General features: G+C 36.7%; 1 protein-coding gene across 1 annotated transcript in view; it reads left to right on the forward strand.

The window, feature by feature from the left end:
• Positions 1–6,489: 6,489 nt before the first annotated feature.
• The window catches only part of APOB (apolipoprotein B), a 35,533-nt gene continuing 22,269 nt past the window's right edge, over positions 6,490–19,753 (forward strand). The window contains 15 exon segments of the mRNA XM_030944757.1: positions 6,490–6,547; positions 7,889–7,927; positions 10,530–10,645; positions 11,508–11,653; positions 12,664–12,817; positions 13,003–13,158; positions 14,122–14,246; positions 14,433–14,518; positions 15,263–15,482; positions 16,277–16,379; positions 16,381–16,505; positions 16,670–16,787; positions 16,984–17,130; positions 18,587–18,798; positions 19,135–19,372. Coding sequence (XP_030800617.1) covers positions 6,490–6,547; positions 7,889–7,927; positions 10,530–10,645; positions 11,508–11,653; positions 12,664–12,817; positions 13,003–13,158; positions 14,122–14,246; positions 14,433–14,518; positions 15,263–15,482; positions 16,277–16,379; positions 16,381–16,505; positions 16,670–16,787; positions 16,984–17,130; positions 18,587–18,798; positions 19,135–19,372 — 2,043 coding nt within the window.

The following is a 19,753-nucleotide window of genomic DNA, read 5'->3' on the forward strand; positions in this document are numbered from 1 at the left end:
GCAATCCATGTTTAGAGATAAAAGGCAGGGATTTTTTTCAAATCTCTGTGACTTTCGGCCTGTCCTAGAATTTAAAATCACAACCACTACAATAATGTTTCTAATTTTGAAAGCATTTTTACCCAGGGAAGTGAGCTGAACCCACTGTTTATTAAGGCTACATTTTCAAAGGTGACCAGAAAGTAAAAAACCTTTGATGTCAGCACCAATCAGATGTAGAACATGTCCCCCTTCTTTCTAACTTTTCAGAGCCTCGAGCCCAACAGGTGAAGTTCATCATCCAGGAATGAGAATTATAACCTGGTCAATATAGAGATTAAAGTTCAGTCTCCGCCTGACAGCCATATCTGCTGTCGTCACCCTTGTGGCTTCACGTGTTTTGTTTTCATTTCTGGTATCATGCAAAAGCACTGACTAATTTTTTTTCTTCCTTGTATTTCATCTGCACCTTAGTAAAGGAAAAAATTATGTATAGATACCTCTTTCTCCTCCTCAGATGAGACACTGGGTGTCACACCTATCTCCTTAGCTGTCATATGTGAGTTCAGTCCACAGACTTCCTTGTGGCCTTCGATCTCCTGGTGTGTCACAGGGGGCATCTTCTGCAGTATCAATTGTCTAATATTAGGGAAAGCTGATAGTGAGGGCTTCCTATGCTCTGTAAGGCAAGTTATAGTCTGCTTGTGGTTTTATTCCCTATCACTATTATGAAGATGGATTTTTTTTTTGCCCTCTCCAAGGAGAACAATGTCCTAAAAAGACTCAGGAATGATCTAGTAAAATTCTGTATAATGTTGTGTTGCACAATATCAATCAGCTGAAACTGATGGATCAAATTGATGGATCAGCTCAGGGAGACTGAAAGTGACCTGTCACAGTCTTTGGCTTTGAATGATTACTGAACAGCACTCAAAAGGAGAAAGAAAAATGAACTGCTCAGAGTGATGGAAAAAATGAGCTCCCAAAACAACTGGAAAATATTTAAACATTACTCCTCAGTGTATTTGTGAGCAGTAGAAGCCAGCAAAAAGAAAAACAGCAAGGCACAATTACCATGAATGATAATTCTCACATTCAAAGCTTCCATTTAATTGAAGTGTAGAAGGCTATTTTGCTATAGTGTGATTCTTTGAGGAACATGGTATTCTGTAGAAAATTGACATGTGACAGATAAATATTTGAAAAGAAATAACAATAATAATTTTTTAAAAAACCCAAAACTTAAATAAACTGTTTCTGTTTTGATGAATTCAGCTTGTAAGTCTGGAAAAAAAATTGAGACTCTGAGAAGTGGCCAGATGCAGAGATGAGGAAAAGCATCATAGAAAGCACAGTGGTGGTGTGAATTAATTTTGGGAAGGCAGTTGGAATTTTGCAGGCAGGGATGGCATCCTGTGTACATGAAAGACTGTGTACACAGCATGAGCTCCAGCAGCATGAAAATGATGGACAGCTGAAACCATGGGAGAGATGAAGCAAAAAGGTGCACAGAGTTTCAAGTTGGAGCTCTCAAAAACCATGGCTCACTGAACCACTTATGTCATGAATACAATGTTTTGGCAGGGCACGCATTACTGAAACATTGCAACCTGGACAGATAGGATGACAAAATGCCACTGGTCCAATGGAAGTTACTAGAACAGCAGCATGTAATTTTACTACAGGAAATCCCCAGATTGTCATTCTGAGAGTAAATAGGTTCTTTCTTACCCTTACCTTTTTTGCAGATGCACTCAACATCTGTACCAGAAACAGCATTATTAATACTAAAAGAGACAATACATGATCGGTCTTCCAGTGGTGAGCTAAAAAGCAAGCATTAGAAATAGAAATGTATAGAAAGTATGGACAAATAAGAAAGAAACAGGGAAAAAAATACTGGTTTAGAAATACATCAAGCACTTCAGAATGTCACCTTGTTGATGAGTGAGACTAAAGATGTTTGCTACATCTTTGTAGGGATGTCTTGGGAAAATTAAAAACTGAATTTAGAGATCCAACCTACCACAGTTTTGAAAAGCAAATTCCTTTGCCTAGTGACAAAACAAAATGAAGGAACTGAGAAGGTTTAATACTTTGAAAGGAGAGTAAGAATAAAAGGTTCAAAGGATTCAGTACATTTTCTTGCTAGTGCTAAAAGAAGTCAGACCCTTTGCCCAAGAATATACTCAAAAGAACTAAATAAATATGTAAAAAGGAAACATTTTCCACTACGTACAAGGAGAGAAATTCTGGAGGAGATGGCTTATGCCAAATATTTTTCAACTCGATGCCTCAGCAGGCTTCTGGCAGCATTTCTTAGACAAACAGAGGGTATGTTTGTGCACCTCCAACACCTCCTTTGGGACACACAGTTTCCCCCAATTGCCACTGGGTTATAGTTAGCACCAGAGGTGTTTCACCAGAAAATACAACAATTTTTCTCTGATGAGGGACATGCTAAGACCTGAACAGATGACACTGTGAGCTGGGAAACACAGTAGAAGGCTAAGACCAATGTTTCCCAAATAACAGAAGTGCTGGGCCTTGACCTGAACGAGATAAAAATAAATGTGAATGCCACATAGTGGGTATATTTCTTAGAAGAGAAAAGAAGAAAGAAGGAAGAAAGTGGACAGACAAGAAGGAAGGAGAGAAAAAAGAAAAAGAGAAAAGAGAGGAACAGAAGGAAAGACAAAATGATTCTTTGGAATATAAGTAGGAAAGAATATAAGGAATATAAGTAACTTAGTACTAACCATAACTGCTCCTATAAACTGTCTGTTTTGTTTTATTGCAAAAGTCATTGAATGAAAATGAGATACAAAACTTAATAAAGTGTTTCAATGAGTTAAAGTCTTATCCTAAGACTATGCAAAAACCTCTCCTAAAAGTACTGTCAAAACATCTGAGCAGTCTCCAAGAGACAAAGAAACTCTCACTATCACCAAGCAGACAAAAAGATTACATTCTATAATATATCATGCCAAATATAATATATGCACATACATAATAGATACAAAATACTTATATATATGCACTATAGAATATGTAATTAAAGGTTAATGGAATTTCTCTAATTATATCAGCATGAAGAAAATATTGTTGCATTGCCAAAACAGGCACAACTAAAGTAGCTCCCCACTAGAACAAACAAGTGTAGGATAGAGTGAATTCAGATGAGTGATTTGATGTGGATTTCTCCATGCAGTTGTGGAAAAAGGTGAAGTCTGAAGACAGAGTTTCATAAAATATATTGTTCTTTTAAGAAATAAATCTAGATTCTGAATGTCAGAAGATCTACAACTAAGAGTTTTCAAAAAATAAAGTGTTAATGCACAACATGGTTTAGAAACAAAATTTAAACCCAAATCAGTTTAATCGGCTTGGTTAAAGTTTGAATGTTAAATTTTTTTTTTGTTCAATTCTATACAGTTAATAATTCCATAATTGCTAAGGCTTTCACAGCATGTAAGAGATTTGGTATATCCATAATATACACCCACAGATTATCTCTCTGTATAAAATTAATTCAACGTATCAGAAGTATTATCCTACTTCCTACATTTCTTAAGACCATTGATTCAGTCCATAGGCAATGTGTCTGAGGAATGCACAAACAATGGGCTTTGTGACCCAGAAGTATTGTAAAGAACAGGAGAGAAATAAAATCCAAGGGAAACAAACAAGTGATGCTCAGGACAATTTCTCCGCACACACTGACCAATGCCCAGCCCATCCCTGAGCAGTGATTGGCAGCTCCCAGCCAACTCCCCCAGTTCATGCACCAGGCATGACATTCCTTGGTATGGAATATCCCTTTGGCCAGCTTGGGACAGCTGTCCTGGCCACGGTCCCTCACAGGCTCTTGTGCACCTCCTCACGGGCAGAGCATGGGAAACTGAAAAGATCTTGACTTTGGGTAAACACTACTTGGCAACAAGCAAAACTTCAGTGAGGTGTTAACATTATTCTCATGCTAAATCCAAATTCCAGCACTGCATCAGCTACTAAAGAAGAAAATTAATTCTATCCCAGCCAAAACCAGGACTCTAGGTAACACAGCGGTATAAAACTGTCGCAGCAGATTGGTGTATGCGTGATCTGCATGCTTATGGGCTGAGTCATAACTTTTGTAACCTTTTTATAGCCATGCAACATGATATCAATACAGTCAGGTTCAACTTCAGTGTGAATAACCGCATGAAGGCAGTGAGGAGACACAGGCAAAATAGGGAAATATCTAACTCTGAATGGTGGGCACTCCAGAGCTCGTTTATCTGCGGTGCTACAGTGAACAAGTAAATAGATTTTAGGAAATAGTCAAAGCCATTATGTTTGAATGCAAAAATTAATCAAATGCCATGAACAAAATGCTATCTTTGGTACAATCTTACTATAAGAAAAAGTCATTTTTACACATCACAGCACATGTTGGAGCAGCTGTGGACACCAAAGTAAACAAAAAATTTTATTTTTTGGAAGTAAAATATAAAAATCTGTATTGATTTATTGTATCTGTGATTGGTCTAAGCCAAGGACAGAAACCAGAATGGTAAAACCAAAGAAATGCTTGCTTTCTGGTGCTTCCAGCACCAATGAATCCATGAAAGGAATTTTTGTAAGAAGTGTCTATGAAATGGCATACTTTTGTTAAGGTCATCAGACAAACAAAAATACAGGCCATCATACATCAATGGTTACCATTTGGCTGAGCTGATGTTAGGAGTTACATGATCTCAATGCACCCTCAGAAATGTAATCCTTAAGTCCAAGAGAAAGGGTATGAAGAAATATGAGACATTAAAGATAACTGCCATGATGTATGGTAAAATAGTAACATTGCAGGGTTATAGAAATTACTGCTTAGCTAAGCCAAAATTAGATTTTTGATTCAACAAGCTGAGGAAAAATATTTAAGTATGTGAATGTCAAAACATTTCCATTTGATCAGATATATGAAAAATTAAATTTACTGAACAAAATGTTCTTAAATATTTCCATAGTCAATTTTTTTTTCTGCATTTAGCTTTGATAAATATGAATAGAGAAAGAATTCAAACTACTAGAATTTCTCATGACATAAACCTTGTCTTTTTTGCCAATACACATAACCCTAAAGGGGGGAATTTGTTTGCATTTAATCAAGTTTATTTTCTTCATAGGTTATCTTCTTCATTAAGATAAAATTTATCATCTAGTTTTCATATTTTTGCTGTTATTAGCAAAAAATAAATTGAACCTAAAAATAAGGAAACAAAAGAATTATGCAGAGCTTACTTTCAAAATAGGCTTGACCTGTTTTACCTGAATACTGTAAGTCAAAGTAAAATATGTTTTAAAAGGCATATGACAAATTCTGTTCCAAAGAAAAAAAAAACTTTCAATCTCCTGTCAGTAGTTGCACAATATTCTGATTTTGTCAAGTACTTATATTCTTGTGCTTATCAACATTTGTACTAAAGCACGATGCAATGATAATTTCTTCCATCTCCAATTTATGCACTGTAATCACTTATGTAGATCTGGTACATTTATTTGAATATATTGTTAGATTATCTAGCTGGGGGATTTGGCTCTTAAAACTCTGCTTAAGGGAAAGACCAGTGAACTGGAAGTGACTTATCTCTAGCTCAGTCTTGTGCCTTCAGAGACACCTGGGGGCAGCGTGCCAGTGTTTGAGGGATCATGTCCTACCACAGTCCCTGGATCTGCCATCTCAGCAGAGATAGAGTATGGGGACCCTCTTCTGTGGCAGCAAAGACACAGGAGTTTTTGATGTGTCACAAGCAGTGGATGCACCTGACAATCATCACATAGGAATTAGAACTTCTCCCCTCAAAAGGTGGCAGGACCAGAAGCACAACTCTAGTGCATCTACACCAACACACAGCGTGGGTATCAAACAGGAGGAGCTGGAAGCCGCCGTGCAGCAGGGATTCTGTGATGTAGTGGCCATCATGGGAAAGTGGTGGGATGACTTGAATTACTGGACAGCCATAGTGGAGGGCTCTAAACTCTTCAGAAGGTGCAGGCAAGGAAGAGGCACTTGGATAATGCTGTATTTTAGGAGTGTTGGGATTCATCATGAAATCAGAGTTCACAAAATGAGGGGTTTTGATTCTCAGAGGAGGAAGGATGGGGAGCTAGCAGGAGTGCTCACTGAGCCATTGTCAATCATTTATGAACAGTCCTGACTAACTGGAGAATCCCGAGTTTACTGGAGGTTAGCTCAATATCTTAGAGGTTTTTTCCGACCTAAATGTTTCTGTGACTATCAGCAACCAAAGCAGGGCATGGTGTGGAGTGCAGTGAGGATCTGGGACTCACACCTTTGGACCTTTGGCAATTTGCTCTGAGCTTTCTAAACTGTTTGACTCAGCTGCTTGCTACAGACTATATAAATGAAGGTCCAAGTCAGAAGGCTCACTCTCCCTGCGGCAGCAGGGAAGACTTGAAGAGGGAAGAAAAAAGATAAAGAAAGAGCAGCAAGAGGGACCAGGGCTCACCATGGGCCCTGTGCAGCTCTTGCTGCTCTCCCTGCTGCTCAGCAGTGGTGTTCTCACACGTAAGTATTCTCTTTTATGTCAGTGCTCTTTACTGCTTTATTTATGAACCCAATAAAACAACAATATTGAAAAAAATATCAGAAGGACCAAGGCTTTTAGAATTAAAGGTTCAGTATGGCAAAGATATAATTTCTTCCCTTCATGGGAATGGGCAGTCATAGGAGGATCCCAATGTAGGAAAGTCATTCGTGTTTGCCTGACGGCTTTTGATTTAATGTATTTTGCAACTTGTAAGGCATTCACTGTTTTTCTGTAGCATTGTCTTTTTAAACCCTCATGGAGCTACTATAGCTTGGAGATACCATGCAGACTTGGCCCAGCTGTTACTAACCTATTTTGCAGCAAATGTGAAGAGAGAGAGCAGTAAAGCAAATTGTATTTGGCAGGCAATTTAAATGCAATTTTGTATTGAAGGGACACAGTCATCAGAAAAAGAAATAGGCTAGTAGAGGTTTTTTTCCTAAGATCAGAAAAGACAATTGAGATCAATATGATGCTATGGATTGGGAGCTATCCTTGCTTCCCAAGAAGTGGCTTTTTAGAATACTGCTCTGTAGTGTTACCTAAGGCTTCAAGGAGCTTAAGGAGAAAAGTGAGTCTAGAGGTAATTATGCAGGTCTGGTTTTATACAAAGATCTAATTCATCATATGGACATCTTTATTGAACTAATGTTTTGTTCCTGACTGATGTTACACAAATGTATTGCTATACAATAAACCTTGTTTCTAATTGCTGTTAATGATATTATTAATTTTAGTTTAATACCAATAGTAGTATTTCTGATGCTATTGTTACTGTGACTAACATTACAGTGTATTTCTATAGAGTAGTCTACTTAGAATTTCCAGAATGAAAACATGGAAAGTGTGCAGAGAACATTGTGAAAAGTGCTGGTCTTCATATGTGATATCCCAAAGAATGACACAGCATCCAATAAATGCAAACAAATTAGTAGATAATGTTTAACTTAATTTTATTTTATTTTATTTTATTTAAATAGAGTCATATGGAACATATCTAAGACTGATTGGAGCAAATAATTCTTAACTTGAATAAGCTTCCAACCAGCATTCTTTTCCTCCAAGAAATAAACTCTCAATATCCAGAAAAGATTTCTTGGCAGAGAATTTTTGTATTAACCTTCAAAGTTGTCCTATTTTAAACATACAAAAAACAGAGTATAGCCATTCAGCCATTTTGCAGTATTTTTGTGTGGTCAAATAGACCAAAATTTAACAGTAAAATGTGTTATATGGTACATTTCATTTCTCTTGATTTATAAACTTTTTTGTAAACAGCTTTTCCAGTTTTTAATGTTGTTTGTTTGGGTTTTTTACAGAAGAAGAATCACCTGAAAGTGCAAATCCAGGATGTTCAAGTGAGTTATTTTTTGCATTTCCTTTTTTTATCTTAAGTCACTATTTTAACTGAAAACATCTTTCAAAGCCTGAGTTTTCCTAATATTTTCTTCTGAAATAACTTAAATGAAAGTGATGATAACATTCTTAAGCCCTTCTTGCCATTTATTTTAAGTATTCAATTATCCATTAGGCTTGGTTCAAATAATTTTAAAACTTTACTAAGATTGGACAAGCTGCGGTTAAGTGTTTGAACTTTCTTAAAGAAACTATTTTCCATTGGGTTTGTGGGTTTGTGGGTTTGTTGTTTGGTTGGGCTTTTTTATTTATTTCTTAATTGTCAGTTAGAAATTCCTTAGTCTAGAGATCCCAGGCTACCAAATGTGAAGCTTTAAGAGCGAGGTTAAGTACACTACACCTCCGTGTGGACTAAATCTCACATTTTATTTACCCTTCACAGCTGCTGCTAAGCCCACATGATTGCACTTGGATTTCTAACTAAATACCTGTAGAATAAATCATCAACTCTGTCAGCAAGGACAGCAATTTCTTTAAACAAGCCAAGAGTCAGGAAATGCTGACTTTATGCACTATCATCTTTGTCATGAACTCTGACTGGTGCTGACTCCTCGGTTAGATACATAATGTTCCACCACAGGGTCAAAGTACTGAATGAGTTAGTTTGTTCTTAATCTTCAGGGGTTCTTTTTTCCCTTTGTTGGGTGCTTTAGCACCACCTCCAGGCAATTTGGTTTACTTCAGATGGCTGAACCACCCCAAAGACTGCTGGGCTTCATTGCCAATTTCTTTATTTTTTGAAACAATTACTTATTTGTTATGTGTATGTCTAAGCTTATAATTATTCCTTTTTCGTTGGCTTCTGTTTAAAAGCAGGATATGAAGCAATAATTTTCACTCTAGAAATATGGATACTGGCATTGAAAATTTTTCTGAGTACAATTAGAGGCTAGGATAGCCAAAAGTGACAGGATTAGTGATGAATCTTTTAATAGCAGCTAATTCTAGGGTTAAATAGATAATTTCATTTAGTTCTCAAATGTTTTTAAGATGCTGATTACTGTATGACAGTTAGTTATTGTTGCAATAATTCTGTTTAGCAATTACATGAAAATAATCTCAGCTAAAGTATGTAAAGCTTATAAAAGTGATAGTGCAGTCAGGAAATGAGATTTATAGTAGTAATTTGTTGTCCTCCCTATGTATTAAATGGTGTGACATAAAGGGCAATGTTAACATTGCCATTGGCTTCTGATGTGACAAAGACTTGATAAAAGAAGATTAAGCTACATTTCTGCAGGCACAGGCAATCAAAGTCATACAGATTTGATGGTGGGTATTTGGGTTTACACCAGCATTACCGATCTTTGTTTTTTCTATAAAAGTAAATCAGGACTGCATATAGTCAGGCAGTCACAAATAACCACAGAGGAGCAATTTAGGAAATTACCTTTCATTCAGGATCACAACAGAATCAGTTCCAGTGAGTTGCTCAGTCTAAAGCAAGGGAACAGTAATTTTTGCTTCAGATTGATCTAGACTGCTCCAACACAGACACTTCAAGTGTCTGATCATCATCTTTAGTTTGAAACAATGCCTGCAGTTTTAGTGGGAGTGATTTGTGATTGAGGATATTATTTGGGTTATGTTACTAATTTCAGACACCAAAGTAATATCTTATATTTCTGTATTTGACATAGAGACTATTTTTTTAATATATGTATTAGCACTTTCATTCATGCTTGCAGGGTTTAAAATTACAGAGGGTTGGGTTTGAGGGCAACAGGGAGAGGTTAAATACAGGTGGAATTCATTCTTTTTAGGAAGCCTATTAGGTTTTTGATAGAAAGAGAAATACCTCTGGAAATACTCCCTCCTGCATTAGTTCTGGTCATAATTTAGTGCTTTTCCCTTGTTCTGGATGTTCTCCAATTAACTAAAGCTTATGTCCATTAAAAATAATCTACCCTAGTAAAATTTTCTGATCTAATAAGTGAATTAGAGTAAATCATATTTCAGAGAGTCTGAAGCAGAAAGATTGTCCATAAATTCAGGTGAAATTGTATTGAAGAATGGTAGTTTTGGTGTGTTGTCTATTTCTATGGTTTTTGCTTTCAGTCTCTGTCATGTGCTTGGTAAAGCAGCTCCTTGTATTTGCACTATGATGGAAAAATCTGAGCTGAAAGGAATCTTTTTATTACCAATTTGAAAATTACAATTTGATTGGTTCAATTTAGATGCTATAGGATAGTTTTAAAACAGTTTCATACTTCAAGTTTTCTCCTCTTTTTCTCATTTGCTTTTTGGGCATGATTTGAAGGACAGATGGGGTCACAGTGTCAGATCCCATCCAAGCAGCGGACCCCAAAACTTATGCTGCTCCCAGAAGTTTTGTTCTATATTTCATAAAGTATCCAACTGACATGAAGGCATCACTTCTCTGTCTGAAAGATATTCTGCATAAGGAAATAGTGGGAGCATGGCTCTTCAGTCTTCCTTTTTCTGGCATTCATTTTAGTTACACAACATTAAGCATGCACTGTAAGGATTACATATGCATATCCTACCCAGGTCATAAAACCACTCTCATTTTCCCAATTGCAGAGGATGCAACCAGATTTAAACCCCTGAGAAAATATGTTTACTCATATGAAGCAGAGACATCAAGTGGGATCACAGGAACAGCAGATTCTCGAAGTGGTTCAAAGATCACTTGCAAGGTAGGCAAAGAGGAGTAAATACACACAGTTGGGGACTGTGTACTTAACAGCATGGGAGCTGGCTGCTGGGGAGCATCCTTCAATGATTTTACAAACAAGATCATGTTTTTGGAGGGTATGTATTGAGAATCATGAAGACTAAGCCACCCCTGTTCTAGACAAAGGCACTGAGGATGGCAGAAGTCCTTCATACCTCTGTGCCCATGTATTTCAATCCCTGGCTGTACTTTTACATGAGAAAGGGGCAAGACCTGCTACTTCATTTTTCCTTATCTCCCAGGCTCGGTCTACCAATGTCCATCAAACATTCTAGAAGTTGAATTAAAATAACTCATGATGCCATGAAGATCACATGAGAGCCTGCTGATGGTAACTCAAGACAATATCAGGCCTGTAGGATTAAAGGCTCTCATAGGCCATTTAACTACCCAACGTCACCTTATCTTGCCCAAAACTTTCTCAACATAATGTTGGTTTTGAGGGGTTTTTGTCCTGAAATGGAGTAACTGTGAAAAATATTTTTATTTAGCCCGTACTGTTCTGATAGAGTCTAAACACATTGATCAGTGTAATGACTCAAGTTTTCATACAGTTATAATACTCAAAATTCTCAGAAGCTGTTGTTCATTTAGTATGATGTCATGCTATTAGCCAAGCAAATACTTGCCCTCTTATCTCCTCCGTGGGATTACCTTAAGCTATTTAGAGCACTTTGGAATCTTTCCCAACAGCTGGTAGCAGGGTGATCCTGACACTTTACAAATCCCAAGGAATTTTCAAAGCAGTAGCAGAGTGATCCTGGAAATGTGATAATGCTAAAAAGAATAATTTTTATAATAATGTATAATATTTGTGTTTTCAGGTTGAGCTGGAGGTACCCCAGCTATGCCGCTTCATCCTGAGGACAATGCATTGCTCCCTGAGGGAGACATTTGGTGTTGACACTGAGGGAAGGGCTATTCTGAAAAAGTCCAAGAACTCTGAGGACTTTGCAAATGCCATGTCAAAGTAAGCAATGTCAATTATCATCAATACTTGGGACCTTAACATGGAACAGGCTGCAGTGTAAACAGTCCACCCTGATTATGTTTTTCTAGGCATGGAACACATTTCATGATGACATGGTAGATTTGTAAGCTGGTTCTACAGCAGAACTATGTCTGATACACTTAAGAGTTTACATAGTTCTCAATTGCCAGTAGGGAAGGGAATTTTACATACAACTTTTCACCTGGAATAGTTTCTTCATTTCTGTCATCTGCATCAGGAAGTTGTTGGGTAGTGCCTCAAAAGATTATTGCAAGAGTAATTATTATTACTTCTTGTAAGCACATTCTCAAATGGCTGCACTCAGCCGGTTTAAGATAATATTCCTTTGCTAACAGACTGTGCAATAGAAAGGCATTTGAGACTGAAGTCCAGATTTCTAATCCCAATCTGTGTAGCTAATCTTTGCCCTACCTATTTGCTTTTGTAAGTAATTTCTTCTACTCCCTCCACTCAGCTAGTCTCTAGCGCTTGTCAGTGCATATTTTAGTCATGCACCTTCATGCTTCTTTCCACGCCTCAGTAGTCATTGTCTCACTAGCTATAGATCTCAAACCAACTAGAGACAGTGTTAAAATATGTTCTACAGAAAACAGTTAAGGTTTTCTTTAAAGACTCAGACTAGTAGTGAATCCTTCCCATCATTTCGTAGTTTATTGCAGTAGTTTATAATTATCCCATTCTAAAAATTTATCTCCTCTCTGCATTTATGCAACTCCAACTTTCAGCCATTGCTCTTGGTATTTGTTTGCCCTTAGATGACGTAATCGGGCGAAATCAAAATGTCCTTGGCTAGAATTTTGTTGCTTTAATAGTAGTACTTTCTGTTAGTAACAGCAGTGAATAGTAAATAATGATAGACCAAGATAAACATGATGCTTTATCTCTAGCCCAGTAGGTTATTGATAACATGTTCTTCACTGTGTGACTTTAATATGATTTCATACTAATGCTGTTTTTCTGGGGGACAGGAATGAGCTAAAATTCAGCATTCAGGATGGAACAAAAGTCAAGCTGTATCCAGAGAAGGATGAGCCTCTGAATGTACTGAATCTTAAGAGAGGTATCATCTCAGCTCTCCTTGTGCCAACAGAAACGGTGGAAAACATAAAAACAATTCCAATGGTAGGTCTTTTGAAAGCATTCTCTTTATTGTGTTAACCAATGGAAAAAAGCTCACCTAGACAGAGTTATTCCTGAACATCATTTTCAAAAGGCCTGGATATTCAGCTCTGAAAGGGTGTCTTTCAGATAGATCAGAAAATGTCTGACAGCACGAGCAAAGGCACTGACTTCTTTGTTCTTTCCAGGATACTGTGTACGGAAAGTGTGACAGTGAAGTTGAATTCAAATCCAGAAAAGGGAATGTTGCAGAAGATATTTCAATTACGAGGTACCTGAAAGGCTGTGACAGCTTCAGTCCCATCAGAGATCATGTCAGCCCCATTGCCATTGTAAAAGGACTAGTAAGTATGCCATTAAAAATCATATAATGTAACATTTTTCACACCAGCACTTAAAATGATAGATAACCACCACCATGACTACTTTTATATTTATTTTTTGAAAATGTAGTTTTATTGTACCCTTCCATTAGATCAGACTGCAGTATTGTTGGTTGTCAATAGAGAAAAACAGATGCACAGCAAGAGTGTAATTACCTTTTTCAATGTTCTTCTCTATTTTAAAGGAGAGCTTTTCATATATGGAGTTAGTACTATTCATTATTTTATAAGCTATCAGAGCATAGTCAAATTGGGTCAAAATTTTCAAAATTCCAATTTTATCTAAAACATGTAGACATCTAAAACTCTAAAGTATGTGTAAGGTCCAGGAGGATAGGTTTCTAGATGCCCTGAAGTGGTTCGACAAAATGTTCGGTCTGCCTGTTAATCCACAATGATCAGATGCAGTTGCTTGCATGAATATGGTCAGATTTCTTTCTGATATGATGGCATCTGTGCTTTTGGGTGTTTTAACTAAAAAAAAAAGTTTCATATAATGCGGAAAACACATTTTATAACTTCTGCCACTTCTGCAGCTTTCTGTAGAAGTCTTTAAAATATGTGTTGTGAGCCTGAACATCGCAGTTGTTACAAGGGGACTAAACTATTCCAAAAATTACAAATTGGTTTTATGAAGAAGCCTTTGTTGTAGGCAGCAGGGGATCAATCATGAAGTAACTACTAACCCAAGCACCTCTATAAGGCCTGAGGGAACATTTCAGTGGGATTTTTGCCTGAGAAGAGACTTAAGTCCGAAGATTGTTACTGGCACAATTTTGTCTTTGTGTAAGAATGATTCCAATTATGCACCTTCATTTCCAGTATGTAACTGTTAATCTTACAATAAAACTGTGTCAACATTTAAAACTATGATTGCTTCCCATTCTACTCAGTAAGCTGACTGCCAAACTATTTATTTTACAGAACACCCCCTTATCTGCCCTTCTGAAGAGCACTCAGTTCTGTCATTACAATATTGATGCAAAGAAAAGGCACATAAGAGATGTTATCTGCAGTGAAAAACACCTGTTTCTGCCTTCCTCATACAAGTAGGTTGCTCACTATTTATCATTATCCTATATTTATTAATATCCATTTTAAATGGTGATGTATCACCTTCTGCCCTGACTTCATCCCTAAATGGACATTTTGTTTTTAAGAAGGCAGGAGGCCTGTCAAGACCTTGTAAAAGCCTTGGACTTAACTAAAGCACTAAATTTGTCTTTCTTTCCTAGAAATCGCTATGGTGTCATGACAGAGGTCAACCAGACTCTGAAGCTTGAAGATACCCCAAAGATCACTAACAAAAATTTTGATGGAGGTATAGCTGCAGTTCTCAATATTATAAATACAGAGACAAATACAAATACAGGGAAATATTTTTTGTGATTTTTTTTATTGTGAATTAATTAAAGATGAGGGGACCAAATAAACTCATCATTTTAAATGAAATTTTACCAATTTAATAGGGAAAAGTTTGAGTATAAAATGAGGAAACCCGAGAAGTTTAAAAACACCCTAATTTTAAATAATCTTTGTGTTTTCATTTTAATTTTAAAATTATTCTTTAAAAATTAAAAATATATAATTTGCTTGAAAAGTAATTTTAATCTTATTGGAAATTAGTTTAATGAACCCTTTTCAGCTACCCATAATTTCTTAAGCATCTTTTTGCTTCAGTGCCAAATGTAAACAATCCATTATTACTACACATTTTGTTCTGAAACATACTTTTCTGACCTGCAGCTGTTAATCCCAGTCATAAAATACTTCTTATAACATATATTTATTAAAATTTTAAAAAGAAAACTATGCTAATATGAGAGGTGTTAAGGAATAGTCTTCATGAAAATACAAAAGCATGTATACAAATATTCAACTTTTGAGATAATTATATTAAATTCCACACCATTATTTTTGTAAACTGTTCAGCTGTTAAACTTCAGCAGTTATCATATTAAATAATGTACAGACTTTGTATTTATACTGAATGTATGACAGAAGATAAAAATTAACATAGCTCCCTGACAAAGACATAAAGAATGCATTTTTTTCCAATTTCTAGATGCACTGGAAGAGAAGGGACTTGCACTGGAAAGTACAGATGCCAAACTGCCCAGGCAGGGTGATGCTGTTCTGAAAACCCTGCAGGAAATGCAGAAACTTGCAGCCTCCCAGGAGAACCAGCAGAGAGCAAGACTCTTTTACAGATTTGTTTCTGGGCTGAGGAGTTTGCATAACAGCACTCTTGGCTCTCTTGTACCAAAGATGATGGAAACCTCAAGGTGTGTTTCAGCAGTTCACAGTGCAAAAACACCATACATCAATGCCATGGCAAAACCATGCTATGGTTGATGGTTTGCTACAAATGGTTTTAAATTAGAGGTGTATTGGATGTAATGAGAGTCTTTCAGAAAGATAAGTGTTATAAGAACTATACGCAGAGGGAAATAAGGAAGGGAGTCAACTGTGTGTGCCTGACACAATCCTTTGGATGCGCTTTTATAGCCAAATATCTTTCATGCAGCTTTGCTCAAAGACAATGGCTGTAATTCCAAACCCCCAAGTGTTACTTATGGCAAAGAACACAGTTTTGAGTGTGAGACTTCAGCAGACATGGAAGAGTGCTACTGTTTGGTCTGACCCTACCCTCCACTCGTCACCCTTACTCTTTTGTCCAAGCTGGACTTGAGCCAGTTTACATATCCTTTATGTCCTCCATCTGTAAAGGAACTAGAGCCTCAGTCTGGGTCAATATATTAGATGACAATACTTAAAGTTGTGGAAAAGTCTGAAAAGTCTGTTGTGAAGGAAAAAAAGAAAGATATGTCCATGTAATGATCATATCATTAATACTTACTTGTTCTAATTTAATTGGCTTATTAGTATAACTTGTAAAACTAAGAAACTTCTTTTTTGGTAAGAATTGACATAATTTGCTTCCTGACACACATAAGCTTACATCATTTCTGTTAAAACACCTTAATAAACCTGCCATATGTTTGTTTCAAACAGTCAACATGCAGCAATAACTGCAATCAGGGAATCAATTAATAAAAGTCTTCTCTTCTCCTTTCAGCTCCATCACCATCCAGGCCCTGGCCCAGTGTGGGACTCCAGAGTGCTACAGTGCAATCCTTCAAATCCTGAGAACTGGAAATGTGAATCCACTTGTGGCAGACCTTGGTCACATACACCCTGGGACTGTTGCCTTCTCCAACTCCACAAAGAATACGGGAAATTCTTAACATGGCCCAGTATCAGCCAAGTAGAGCTTCATTCTATGGCTTGAGTCATTCTGTTACTAAGTAAGGATAGCATGCAATTGTACAAAATTACAGTGCTTTGAATAAACCCAAAGAGTGTTCACTTTTGTTTTATTTTTATTTTCATGTATTTGCTCTTTAGGAATAAAATACAGACATTTCCCAATTTCCTCTTCTGTTTCTGATGTGTTTATCTATTTCTTTAGGTTCTACAATGAGAAGAAGATTGTGACAGAAGAAATAGCAGATGTTGCAGACTTCATGGTATCACTGCTTGGCACTGATTGTTCTGGGGAAGATGAAGTCACATACCTCACACTTCGGGTATTTTTATTTCCTTCTTTTCCTATGCAGGCTATTATTATAATACTAATATTATATTGTATGATATGATATTATGTGATATTATATTACATTCTATGATATTTATGATATTATATTATGTTATATTTATTATCACATTACTTCTTTTGGTGGAGGGGAAGTTTTTATTATCTTTTTGTGTTTTCCTCACTGCCAGGCTATTGGAAACATGGGTGCAGTAATGGAGAAAGCTAAACCCAGTGTGAAATCTTCTCTGAAGACATGTATCAGAAATGAAGCTGCATCACTTTCAGTTCAGAAAGCAGCCATCCAGGCATTCAGGAAAATGACAATTACTGAAGAGGTAAATTGGTGCAAGAACCAGGATAAACTGTTCTCAGTTCACCTTGACTGTTCACAGGAGATATTGAATATGCAAAGCTATTCCCATTTTTTTCAATTCTGCTATCTCCCTTTTAGCTGGCTCCAGCTTTCCAGAACCCCTTTATTAGGTTTCCATACACATAGCTGGGAAACCTCCTGGCATAGTGGGTGTGGCTCTTTTGAGATGCAGTTTCTTTGTATAGTTAGTCTCAGTTTAAATGGGAAGATCAAATCTGTTCCTTTTTGTGTCTTAAGTGGACTTCTGCTTATTTAAAAGTGGTGGTAACTAATGAATTTCCCCAGACTTAAATGAATTTAACTAAGAAAAAAGTCATGTCCCAATTCTTTACTGGCATTTGGTTGTCATTGTTAACAGTATGGGTAGATGTGTGTTTACAATGCAGTGACATTACAGCATCCCTTACAAAATAAGTATCATTATACAGAGCATTTCTGCTCAGTATGGTGAGATAGTTTCAATACTGAAAGATTTCTTCTCTAAAAGATATGCTCTCATTTCCAGATAAGGCTTAAAAAGTCTGGGAGACTGGAAACACCTGAAACTCATATCCTCAGATTCAGTTTAATACATTTAATTTTTTTAATTATTACTTAGTTTTAAATTATGTTTTTTATTTTTCCTGCAGCAGTAGATTTTGAGCATCTTCTTTTCCTAAAGTGAATAATCTTTTTTCCAAATTTTGATAATTTGTCTGCACATATGATTCCCAATGATCAAAAATCAGAATTCTTAAGTAAAAGTGTAACCTGTATGTACACGATAAAAAATAATTTTTTTTTAAAAAAAAAGGCAAACAAAAAAGATAAGGGGAAAAAAGAGGGGAAAAGTAAATTAAAAATATAAGAAAATAAAGGATAAGAGAGATTATTAACAAGATCATTTAGTGACAGGACAAGGGGGAATGGGTTCAAATTAAAAGAGAGTAATTTTAGATTAGACGTTAGAAATAAATACTTTACTGTGGGGTGGTGAGGCTCGGGCTCAGAGGAGCTCTGTATGCCCCATCTCTGGAAGTGTCCAAGGCCAGGTTAGAGAGGGCTTTGAGCGGCCTAGTCCAGTGAAAGATGTCCCTGCCCATGGCAGAGGAACTGGAACTAGATGGTTTTTAAAGGTCCCTTCCAATACAAATGATTCTGTGGTCCTCTGATTCTATGAAAATCACTTTTAATAAAGCCATAATTTCTATGATATTTTCTAGCAAAAGAAAGTTTAACAAAATAATTTCAAAGAAGCTGTTGTGATGGGCTCTAGAAATAAGGTACAAAAATACGAAAGACTTGGACTGGGTGATCCTTATGGGTCCCTTCCAATCAAGAATATTCTGTGATTATTTCACCCTATATATTCCCAAAAGGGCTTAGCAATATCATCCATGAGCCAGTTCATCAATGCAAACCTTTCTCTATTTGTGTAGGACCGTTCAGCCCTTCTCAAAGCATTCCAAGAACTGGATGCACCCACAGACAAACGTCTAGCATCCTATCTCCTAGTGATGAAAAATCCCTCTCCAAGTGACCTTGCAAAGATTTTGAGAGTCCTCACAAAGGAGAAGAGTGAGCAGGTGAAAAGCTTTGTTGCCTCACACATTGCCAACATCCTGGACTCTGAAGAACTGGGCGTCGAAGAGTAAGTGAAATTTAGGCCTATATTGGTCTCATTGGAAGAAAAAAGTTTTGACCATAGCTGCAGTAGTAGTTATCTAGCAGTGGAGTTTTTGACTGGTTTTTCTGTTTATTTCAACAAGCACATCAACTGAGTAAACTGGCTTTGTCAGGACAGTGCCAGATTATAGTCTTTTCTGTAAGTCTTATGTTTACTGTTAAATATGTGCAGAGACATATCCATTAGCAATCAGCACAGCTGTATGACTGTCTGCAAATGCATAAAAAAACCCTTAACTAAGACTAAATGAGTGTATGGAATATATACTAATCACATTTTAATTGCTATCCTCTTCCCTAGTCTAAAAAGCCAAGTTGAAGAAGCTCTGAAAGGAAATCAGCTCCCAACAGTCAAAGATTTCAGAAAATTCTCACGAAATTATCAGATTTCAAAAAGAGTTTCTGTACCTGGAATTGACCCCATCTCTGCCAAGGTAGAAGGAAATGTGGTATTTGATCCAAACAGCTATATTCCTAAAGAGACCATGCTGAAAACCACCCTGCATGCATATGGATTCAACCCAAGTGATGTCTTTGAGGTACAACAATTATCAAAAACGTTTGCTAGTATTCAGCTGCTTTCTTTCTTATTTCTGTTTTCTTATAACAACTTTCTGTGAATAATGTATTTTTTTACAAGCCTTGGGAGAAATCACTGTGACTTCAAGGGGACTTTGATTTAGTCTCACTGGGCTTTAGAGCAAGCCATTCATTATGTGATGTCACTTGCCACTGACTGGATGGACGACCCTGTTGAAGTTATTTAAGGGCTCAGGGTAAAATAAACCCATCCATAACAAATTGACTTTGTGCTAATGAATCATCACTGACACACTGAAGTACTCATAGTAGATTTTAAGTGAGATACAACCTATGCATATATTTTTTGTTGAACCTCACCACAGAGATAAAATGAATTA

The sequence above is a fragment of the Camarhynchus parvulus genome, chromosome 3 (assembly GCF_901933205.1).
Source record: "Camarhynchus parvulus chromosome 3, STF_HiC, whole genome shotgun sequence".
NCBI classification, from domain to species: Eukaryota; Metazoa; Chordata; class Aves; order Passeriformes; family Thraupidae; genus Camarhynchus; species Camarhynchus parvulus.